The following is an 11,488-nucleotide window of genomic DNA, read 5'->3' on the forward strand; positions in this document are numbered from 1 at the left end:
CATCTCTGTAACTTCATAAGTGCTCTAAGACCCTCTCCAGCTCTCTGCTAGGACAGGTTCAGCAGAGATGTGCTACCAGGGTCTGTCACAGAAGCTATTGCCCGCAGGATCTGCTGAAGGGGGCATCGTGCAGGGACCTGCACAGAGATGGGAAGGCTGGTCAGAGAAGCTGAAGGGAACAATACCCCAGCCATAGACTGATCGGGAAATTTTGACCTTTACATACCATAGACTCCATCAGTGCCACCTTCATTATGTTATGAGGAAGCGGGAGATGAAAAGCCTCCTGTTTCTCTTGGAGATGCAGGCAGCTGCAGCTGGGCAGCATGATGTCAGCTGAGCTTTCAGAGAAAAATGATTCATTTTCTATGAAAAATCACCGCAAAAAATGGATGAAAAGGAAACATTTCAGTTTGCTCAGCATTTTTCATGGAGGGAAAATCTCTCTGTTTTCCAGCCCAGCCCTGGCTCAAACCATGAGCCTCTGTCCCTTATGCTACTGGACCACACCCCTAGTTGGCAGCACTAGCCTGCAATCAGCCTTCCACAGTGAGCAGCACCTGGACATCTGCTGGGATGGATACGCCAGTTCTATAAGAGAGGGAGCCCCTGGAAATGGCCTGTCAGCAGCAGCCCATCCATCAGTGGAACAATTAAAGTATATAATAACGGCCTTGTTGTGTTGGACAAATGGTTTGTCCTGCCCAGTGCAGATACTTCTGAGGGAATGAAGAGAACATGGAATTATCAAGGGATCCATCCCCTCCGTCTCCTCCATTTTGGCTAATTGATGGACCTTTCCTCCATGAACTTATGTTATTCTTTTTTGGATCAGTTATACCTTTGGTCTTCACAACATCCCTTGGCAATGAGTCCACAGGCTGACTGTGTGTTGTGTGATAAAGTACTTTCTTTTGTTCGTTTTAAACCTTCTGCCTATTAACTTAGTTAGGTCACCCCTGATTATTATGTAGGTGAAAATAGCACTTCCTTATTCATTTTCTCTACACCGCTCTATCATATCCCCACTTTGTCATCCCTTTTCCGAGATGAACAGTCCCAGTCTTTTTAATCTCTCTTCATCTGGAAGTTGCTCCGTGTCCGTAAACATTTTTGTTACCCTTTCTCTATACTTTTTCCAATTCACACACAGTATATATATATTTTGAAATGGGGGAATCAAAACAGCACACAGTATTCTGGATGTGGGTGTGCCATGGATTTATACAGAGGCAATATGATATTTTCTCTCTCCTTAACTATCCCTTTCCTAATGGTTCCCAACATGAATGGTGGGTGGAGCACCCCTTCGGGCAGGGAGGTCCCCTTGGCCCCACACCTTCTGCCAGAAGCTCTCTCCCACCACAGCTGGAGCGCTGAACATCCCCATCCTGGAGAACCCAATGCCTGCCCACCACCAATGTCTGTAGCCCTGATTTCCCCTCCTACACCTCGTGGATGGAGGAGCCTTGGGCTGGACAGAGAACCCCCCAGCTATGCTGCGCCTCCTCTCCTGAGACCCCAATCTGCCCCATGGGGAAAGTATGTCTCTTTCTGAAGAACCTGAACATTTTAAATGTGCCATGCATGTTCCAGAGCAGCTGAGGAAGCAGTTATGACACTGCCCCCAGTATTCAGCATAGTGGTATCATTATGATTATGATATCATTATAATGCATCTTGTACAAAATGTGTCTTGTGAGGTGCCTATGGAAATGTTATGATTTGCAAAATATAACACTATATTTATGCATGAATCATTTTTGTATCAGAAGTCATGAATATTGACTATGTATCTGTATTTCAAATGTAGCTACGCCTGGACAAAATGCTTCCTGTCAAGACAGCTGGTTGTGAGGGGCCTATTCAGAGTAATGGGACCTTAAGGTAAACAATTGGCCTGAGGAGCAGCTTATCCCCCCACGGGGTCACCCTTCCTGAGAATGCTCCAGACAGCCTATGGATAATGGCTGCTATGACTCAGCAGCGCATGCAAGGACATGTGATCAAACCACATGACACTAAACTCCATTTTGGTACCTGTATTTTTCCAATATATAACGTAGGGTGTGACATCATCTCTTGGCCTCACCCCTCAGACAAGAGAACTCCTGGAAACACCTGAGGAACAAAGACTGAACGGAGGGAAGTGCTGGTCCCAGCCTCAAGGGATTTCTAGCCTGCGTATGGAAACTTGGTGGACAGCTTGTTTCATCAGTCAGGGTGAGAAATTGGTAATTCACATCCAACCTATCTAGTATGTTAGGCTTAGTTTGTGTTTTTTGTTTATTTGCTCAGTAATCTACTTTGATCTGTGTACTATCACTTATAATTACTTAAAATCCATCTTTTTGTAGATTTTTTTATGTTTTATCTTTACCAGCATGTGTTGGGTACAGTGTCTGGGAAAATCTCAAGTCTATGTACAAAGGCTGTCGCATATCTTGCCCACATCAAGGAGAAAGTGACCTCTATTAATGAGCCTACGCTGTACAGACACCTGTGCAGTGCAAGGCAGTATAATTCTGGGTTTATATGCCAGTAAGGGTGCAAGGAGGGGGAGGTGGGATATTGGCTCTTGTCTCCTGCCGTTCTTTGAGTGGCTTAGGCAAAGCACTCAGGCAGCTCAGCTGGTTTTATGGCACTAACTGCTGTTGTGTTGGGTGATACCAAGGCTTGCAGAGGCTGGCTGTGTCACCAGCAGAGCAGTGTATGATTGGCCAGCCCAGCTGGAGGGTTGAGGGGCACAGCAGTTCCCACAGCTTCCAGACTGCACCGCGGGGGTGACAACTTGTCACAGTGGAAAGTGTTATAGAGCTTCCTGTGTTCATCAGTAATCTCCCTTGTCATAGGTTTTCTCCCCCACTTGGAGCTATTGGGTTCCAAGATGGGGACCTGCATGGACTCCTCTAAACTAAAATCCTAGTTAGATCTGGTTCTCGCTGCCACCAGTCAGTTTTAAGTGTCTGACACACTCCCTGTTCCCCCAAAAACTTCCCCTGGGGAACACAGATTCAAACCTGAATCTCAACACAAAGGGAAACAAACCATTTCCCTCCTCCCCTCTCCTAGTGCTTAGGAGAGATACCTGATTCAAACTCCTTGAATCAAACAAAGAGGGATTCACTTTTTCCCCCTCCCCTTCCCCTGAAAATCCAAACAAGGGAAGAAATCAATCAAGTTTTAAAAAGAAAAGATTTTATTAAAGAAAGACAAAAAAGCACACTCTCTCTGTATTACCAGGATGCAAAAATACAGGGTCTAACTTATAAAAACTGGAGAGACTTCCCCCTCCCTCCTCCTCAGAATAATCAGTAACAGCAACAGAAATAAAGAATTTCCTTCAGCAAACACACAACTGTAAATGTAGAAATCAAATTATAAGACTAATTCGCCTTTCTAATACTCACTATACTGGATAGTAGGAAATACTCCAGGAGAACTTGGAGACATGTCTGGCCTCTCTTAGATCCAAAGAGAGCACACAGAGCAAACAAGGAACACAGACAAAGGCTTCCCTCCACCGAGATTTGAAATTATCCTGTCCCTTGATTGGTCCTCTGGTCAGGTGTTCCTCAGGTTACTGAGCTTGTTAACCCTTTCCAGGGAAAAGAGACTTTAACCCTTAACTATCTGTTTATGACATCCCTGAACCTGGGAAGCTAAGTACCACATACTGCATCCTCGGCCACCTTGGAATCTGCATGGTGCATAATAATAAGCAAAAACTTCCCTGTGTAAATCCCGCAACTGGTGGCCAGCATCCATAGCTGCACCACTGGAGTCTTAGCCTGTCCTGGCCTATTACATCCTCCGACTATGGTTCTCAATATTCTGTTAGCTTTCTTTGACTGCTGCTGCACATTGAGCAGATGTTTTCAGAGACCATCCACAGTGACTCCAAGATCTTTTTCCTGAGTGGTAACAACTAATTTGGGAACATCCTTTTGTATGTAAAGTGGGGATTAAGTTTTCCAATGTGCATTACTTTGCAGTTATCAACACCGAAGTTCATCTGTCATTCACCCAGTCACTGAGTTTTGTGAGATGCTTTTGTAACTCTTTAAGGTCTGCTTTGAATTTAAGTATACTGATTAATTTTGTCTCATCTGCAAATTTTGCCACCTCACTGCTTACCCCTTTTTCCAGATCGTTTATGGATATGTGGAACAGAACTGACCCTCTGGGACACAACTATTTCCATTCTGATAACTGACCATTTATTCCAACCCTTTGTTTCCTACCTTTTAAGCAGTTACTGATCCAGGAGAGAATCTTTCTTCTTATCCCATGACTGCTTACTTTTCTTAACAGCCTTTGGTGAGGGACCTTGTCAGAGGCTTTCTGAAAGTCGAAGTACATTATATCCTCTGGATTACCCTTCACCACAATTTTGTTGACAAACTCAAAGAATTCTAAATGGTGAGGCATGATTTCCCTTTTTCAAAAGCCAGGATGACTTTCCCCAACAAATCATGTTCATGAATGTGTCTGATCATTCTGACCTTTACCATAGTTTCAACCAATTTGCCTCATATTGCAATTGGGATTAATGGCCTGTAATTTCTGAGATCACCTTTGGAGCCTTTTTTTAAAAATCAGCATCACATTCGCTATTTGCCAGTGTTCTGGGATAAAGCCTGATGTAAGTGATAGGTAATATACCACAGTTAGTAGTTCTTCAACATGAATTCCCTAAGATCTCTTGGGTGAATACAATCTGGACCTGGTGACTTTTACTGTTTAATTTATCAGTTTATTCTAAAATCTCTGTGATGGATTGTCACCCCCAGTGTACAATCAGGGAGCCAGTGGAACCGCTGAGATCCCTAACCCTTCAACTGAGCTGGCCTCTCTCACACTGCTCTGCCAGTGACACCGCCAGCCTCTCCAGGCCCTGTTATCACCCTACAAGACAGCAAGTGGGGCTGCACACCCAACTGAGCTACCTGAGAGCTTTATCTAAGCCACTCAAGGACAAACAGGAGACAACAGCCAATTTCCCATCTCCCAGCCTTCCACCCTTGCTGAAGTGTAAACCTACAATTATGCCATCTTCTACTGCACAGGCATTAATGCAAACCCATGAATATAGGTAGCCTTCCCCTAGAAGTGCGAAAGATCTGCAACAACCTTTGTTTACAGAGCTGTGATTTTCCCAGACACTTCACACAAAACACACTGATTATGATAGAATATAAAACAAGTTTATTAAATACAGAAAGATAGATGGTGCAGGATTATAGGTGACAGCAAACATCAAATCAGGTTAACTAGCAAATAAACAAATCTTCAAATGAAGCCTAATAAACTAGTTAGATTGGATATGAATTAGCAATTTATCACCCTGACTGATGATACAAGCAGTCCACCAAGTTTTCATATGCAGGCTATAAATCCCTATAGCCTGGGGCCAGCACTTCCCTCCGTTCAGTCTTTGTTCCTCAGGTGTTTCCAGGATTTCTTTTGCGTGGAGAGGTAGGTCAACAGATGATGTCACTCAACACCTTATAAAGTTTTTCCATATGGCAAGAACCCTTTGTTTTAAGCTAAGTTCCCAGACCAGTTTGTGGAGAAATACAGGTACCAAAATGGAGTTCAGTATCATGTGGTCTGATCACATGCCCATGCATGCCCTGCTGAGTCACAGCAGCCGTTACTCATAGGCCGGATGAAACGTTCACTGGAAGGCTAAGCTCTTCCATGGTCCATTATCTTTGTTGATGAGCCATCAGCACTGTCTAGCATCTTCATTTTTGTACCTGAGACCATTGCTCTTTGTTATGTCATCTGCCACCACTGAGAACCACGGTCTTGAGTGGATCATTATCTTGGATGAAACTTGAACAAGTTGCTCCTCTGAATGCTGACAGGCAAGAAGAATTGGGATTGTCACAGTAACATTGGGATATATGGTCACTTTATACTAGGTCCTTTTATGTCCTGGGGGGGAATCTCGCAATACTCCCACTTTTCAAGCTGGGAACAACATCCCACCTATGATTAAAGTTTATCACCAAGCAGCTCTGACTGGACACCTCAGTCACTTCTGTAGGGAGTTTGTGACCAGGGCTATACAGTCACCTCCATCCTCCTTAAAACTAGGAGGTTTATTAGCAAACAGCACAAAGCATTAGAGAAAATGGTTATAAAATACCAGGCAGCTACCATACGTCTACGCTCATCTATCTCACGTGTCACTCCAAGCTAAGGTAGACAGGCTTTGCTCTGGAGACAGAGAAACAGAACTGGCCCAATTTTCAAACTTCTGGGAAGCCAAGGAGTTCTTGGAGCCCAGCTTATTTTCCCTGTGTCTCTGAGAGCATCTTCCCATCTGTTTGCCCCTTTCTTTTGGAAGAAGTCTTTGGAAACCAAAGTGCTCAGCAGTGTCCTTGTTTCAGGGCCAAGCTGTGGAGTTAACTTTTGCCTTAAAACTGCTTTCTCCCAGCCAGGTTGTCTAAGTGAGTTCCCCATGGCCATTGCTCCATTGCTTGTCGGTTAGACCAATTCAGCCTCTATGGCTTGCAAACACCGCTCTGGTGATTGTGCTGAAACTCCCGTTGACCCCATGACACTCCAACACTCTCCTCAGAAATCCACTACCCACCCCTCACTGTCACCCCCGAGCACCCCTACATTTGCCACAGAGACCAAGGTGCTGGAGTCACGGGGCTTCCCAAAAGCCAGCTGTCACAAGAGGCTGTGGTAAGAGGCCTTTTATAGACAAATGTCAAAGTTGTTGTTCTGTGGGACACTGATTCGCCCTGATCTTGGGGTCTCAGAGTATCTGAGCACCTTGAATGTATTCATCCTCCCGCCACTGCTGTGAGGCAGGGCAATGCTGCTACCCACCTGTGCAGAGGTTCAGAGACAGCCCATGGCTTTCCCACAGGCACACAGCAAGGAAATCAAACCCAGATCTATTGAGTTGCAGAGCAGTGCCCAGAGAATAGCACCAACCTGCAGAGAGCGGGGATGGCAAGGAGCCAGTTACAGTGGTTTGATTTGCTGGCCTGTTCTCCCCCAGCCTCAGGGGCTGGGCTGACCTCCACCCATTGGTAACAGTTTCCAGGAGCACAGCCCATTCTGGCCAAATCCATGCAGATAGGGACCACCCCAGAGTTCCCATTTGGGTACTGAAGTAACCTTGCATCACCCTTACCTTCCTTATAAAGTCCTTGCATTGAATTACTCTCAGCCTGGGATACTTAAAACAAGATTCCCCTTTGCGGGGTTGCATTTATTCAGTCTTCTCCAAAGCACAAGGTCTCCTACCCTCCAGCTTGACCAGTCTCCTTTACTCATGAATACTCTATCATTCTTGTTGCTGGTGCCTGCATTGCTTCAGACTTTTCACTTCCTCTGGGGCTCTGCCTCCTGGCCACGCCAGAGCTGGGCCATGGTAAGAGCTTCTGTTATGTTCTCTGTTTAAAATATGACCATATGTCTAGAGATCACTTTGGAATCACTGTTCTATATTTGAAACAAATCTTGTACAAAATGTGACATGTAAGATTTTGATGAAAAAGTTATGATTTGCTGGTTATTGTTGTGATATCTGCATTTTGTATTTGAAGGTTGGCTCTATACCCTCCAGCCCCACTTCCTCCTTTACTCACAAGCCCTCTGCTCCCCCTTCCCGACCTCCTTGCCGGGGTCTGCATTGGTTAAGGCTTGTTGCATCCCCTGCTCCACCTTTTCCCCTGAGGCCCTGCCCCCTGTCCAAACTACAGTCACCCTGACATTTGCTGAGAGAGCAATGCAGCAATGCACAGACAATCCAGGAAGATTTTGGAGAGTGCTGGGGACAACTTCCTGGTACAAGTGCCAGAGGAACTGACTAGGGGCCATGCTCCACTTCACCTGCTGCTTACAAACAGGGAAGCATTGGTAGGGGAAGTAGAAGTGTGTGGCAACCTAGGCAGCCCCTGTCCACAGCTGGTGCAACCCCCATGGATCATGCAGCATCCAGAGTGCTCAGGAAATACCAGAACTGTGACTCCACAACAGCTCTGCAGCCTTTTTTTAATGGCCTGTGGATGTTTAACCAGAGACAGGACAGTGCCCAGGCAGGTTTAATGGGAAACAACATCCACATCCCTTCTCTTTATTGACAGCATCAACAAGAATTCAGAGTTTGGATCAGCCACCAGTATGGCCCTTTATTAGCCAACGTCCCAGTGGTCTCCTGGCTCTCCATGAACACAGTCAATTTATAAATGGTGCTGCCTGCCTTGGTCTCCTTTCCCCATGCACTGTCCTCCCTCACCAGTGTTTGGGGGCAGACCCACTCCCATTGTTCCAGGCCTTAGACCCCATCTGACCCTCTCTCTACAGAGTGGAGATCAGTAGCTCATGTTGTCTTGGATTTAAGTGTCTAGGATGCAATAGGTGACCCGTGTCACCAGCACTGGAGCCAGGCGATGAATTGACCCTTCACTTGATGAACATCCTGATTATCCTCGCACGAAGGTGTTTGTTTTTCACGCTGTACACGATTGGGTTCATCAGGGGTGGGGCCAGCAGGTAGACGTAGCCCAGTAGAATCTGAAAAAAGTGAGAAGAGCTATTCCCGAATCTGTGTATCACAGACAAGCCAATCTCTGGTGTGTAGAAGAGCAGTACGGCGAACAAGTGGGAGATGCAGGTGTTTAGGGCCCTGAGGCTCTCCGCTTGGGATGTGACACTCAGGACAGTTTTGAGGATCATCACATAAGAGAGAAAGAAGAGCAATGAATCCAACCCCACCGTTAAGAGTCAGATTTGGTGAGATGAAATAAAAGCAAAACGCATTCTAAGCTGATTTTAACACTTTCAATGTCCTTACAAACTTACAGGCTTCTCACCACAGGCTGGCTGGTTGCTCTTCAACCAGGCTCTCCCCTTTGATCAGCACTTCAGTCGCTTGGTGTGGTGGTGTCTGTAGATGGAGGTGGAAGAGAGAGGAAGAGCCTGGCAAACATCTCTCCCTTTTATCATGTTCTTTCTTCCCTCTTGACTTCCCCCCCGCCATTTTCAGAGTCTGGTGAGCATTACCTCATCACAGTCCCAAACTGACTAAAGGAAGGGAGGTGACTCACTTGAGAGTCCAATAGATCCCTTGTTGCTGCCTAGGCCAGTGTCCTTTGTTCCTGTGAGGCTGGGCTGGGTTTGTCTCATCCATGCCCCGATGAGGTGTGAACTGCCCCTCTGCTCTTGGGGAGTTGTTGTCTGGGCTTGCTTTAATCCATGATGATACATTTTCATCTTCATAACTATATACATGAAATTACAACCTATAACATTATTATAACATTACTGTAACAACAGTTACTATAACATCACTATAACAACAATGCTCAGTGCATCATGAGCCTTCCGGAGACACTTTACATGACAAACTATGCACTGGATACAACACAATCATATTATAAGGATGGTGCAGGGAATTCCCCTGAAGCACAGAGTGTCACAACCTTCACTTGATGAACAGCCTGATTATTCTCGCACGAAGGTGTTTGCTTTTCACACTGTACACGATTGGGTTCATCAGAGGCGGGACCAGCAGGTAGACATAGCCCAGGAGAATCTGAAGGAAGTGAGAAGAGCTGTTCCCAAATCTGTGTATCACAGACAAGCCAATCTCTGGTATGTAGAAGAGCAGGACGGCGCAGAGATGGGAGATGCAGGTGTTCAGAGCCTTGAGTCTCTCCGCATGGGATGCGACACTCAGCACAGTTTTGAGAATCATCACATAAGAGAGAAAGATGAGCAACGAGTCCAAACCCACCATTAAGAGTTTAATAGACAAGCCATAGATGCTATTGACTGTGATATCGGAACAAGCCAGCTTCATGACCTCCTGGTGCAGGCAGTAGGAATGAGAGAGGACATTGTCTCGACAGTATCGGAACCGTTTCAGGAGAAAGGGAAGTGGGATGTTAAGGGCCACTGATCTTAGCACAAAGAAAAGTCCCATCCTGGCTATTCTCAGTGCGGTTAAGATGGAAGCATATCTCAGTGGGTTAGAGATCGCGACAAAACGGTCAAAGGCCATCAACAAGAGCACGGAGGATTCAATGTATGAAAGTGAGTGGATGAAGAACAGCTGGGCAAAACAGGCATTGAGGCTGATCTCCCTAGAGTTAAATAAGAATATGCCCAGCATTGTCGGCATGGTGGATATCGATAAGCCAAGGTCTGTGACGGCCAACATGGAAAGGAAAATGTACATGGGCTCATGGAGGGTTCGATCAGTTTTTATAATGAACAGAATGATTGAATTTCCTACTATTGAAATAACATATATTAAGCAAAAGGGGACAGAGATCCAGAGACGGACGTCTTCCTGTCCCGGTATCCCAGTGAGCAGGAACACTGCAGAGTTGAATTTGGTGTCATTGACAGCTGACATAATGTACTGGGCAGGTCTGAGGAGTTTTGAACTTTCCTTCCTGAAAGGGAAAAAAACAGGAGACTAAATGATATTTAAAAAGATACATTTCTGCTTTCGGTGCAAGTCTAGAGACTCCTGGAAGCTCAAGGAAAATCAGCAAAAACATAGTCTTGGATTTACACTACCAACAGGAAGATAGGCACTGCCAGACTGGATCAGACCTGCAGTCCATCAAGCCCAGTATCCAGTGACCAGTTCCAGATGCTGCAGAAGAAGGTTGGAAGAAGCCCTGAAATAGACAGCTGTGAGATATCCTGCTCCCAGGGAAAACATCCCAGGGAAAAAATCCCCTGCTCCTGTGAGATAACCTGCTCCCAGGGAAAACATCTCCATGACAGCCACTAGTTAGACATATGTAATGGTGTAAATCAGGAAGGTTTAGAGCCCTTCCAAGACTTTTTAAAACAACCCTCACTACTATAATTGGATTTTCTGGTTGCCCATATAAACATCCCGTCCCTCTTTGAATCCTGCTAAACTTTTGGCCCCCTTGATATCTTGTGGCCGGGAGTTCTGCAGCCTACTTGAGCACGGTGTGATTTTGCAATTATGACCTTCCCACAGACACCCTTTCTGGCCCTCCAATTCTGAGTGTGGCCCATTGTATCATGAAAGGAGTCTAAACACATGGCCAGTTCATGGTGAAAATGGTTCTGTACCTATGTGTCCTGGAGTGAAGCTATGTATATATACACAGTGATACACTCTGACCTCCAAGAATCCCTCCAAGAGAAGCGTAAGTGCTTCCCTGGTCAAAGTAGACTGACTCCAGAGAGTTTGCTCATCCTATAGGTGTCTCTTCATCCTCCCAGGACCTGCATCCTCTCCCCATGCAGGTCTTTGTCGATATTTGGCAAGTTACAAGCTAACACAGAGTTACTTCAGTTGGCCAGGGGACGGCATCACAAATGGGTGAATAGTGCAAACCTAGTGTTTGTACTAATATCCAGTTGAGTGTGCAATTTACTTGAGCAATGCTCCTGTAAGAGGTGATGGGCCCAAGTTACATTCAACCACTGTTACACTCCCGTTTCCTATACCTCAGCTCGACTC

The 11,488-nt window shown here is 45.7% G+C and overlaps 1 protein-coding gene across 1 annotated transcript; it reads right to left on the minus strand.

Moving 5' to 3' along the window:
- Positions 1-9,457: 9,457 nt before the first annotated feature.
- Positions 9,458-10,393, minus strand: LOC120394529 (olfactory receptor 51G2-like). The gene has a single exon (XM_039518745.1). The coding sequence runs from the start codon at positions 10,391-10,393 to the stop codon at positions 9,458-9,460; it is 936 nt and encodes a 311-aa protein (XP_039374679.1).
- Positions 10,394-11,488: the final 1,095 nt, after the last annotated feature.

Source organism: Mauremys reevesii, unplaced genomic scaffold (assembly GCF_016161935.1).
Source record: "Mauremys reevesii isolate NIE-2019 unplaced genomic scaffold, ASM1616193v1 Contig63, whole genome shotgun sequence".
NCBI lineage: Eukaryota > Metazoa > Chordata > Testudines > Geoemydidae > Mauremys > Mauremys reevesii.

What these genes read in the sequence shown, in the direction of transcription:
- LOC120394529 (XM_039518745.1), bottom strand. Translation starts at nt 10,393, where the DNA reads ATGTCAGCTGTCAATGACACCAAATTCAACTCTGCAGTGTTCCTGCTC.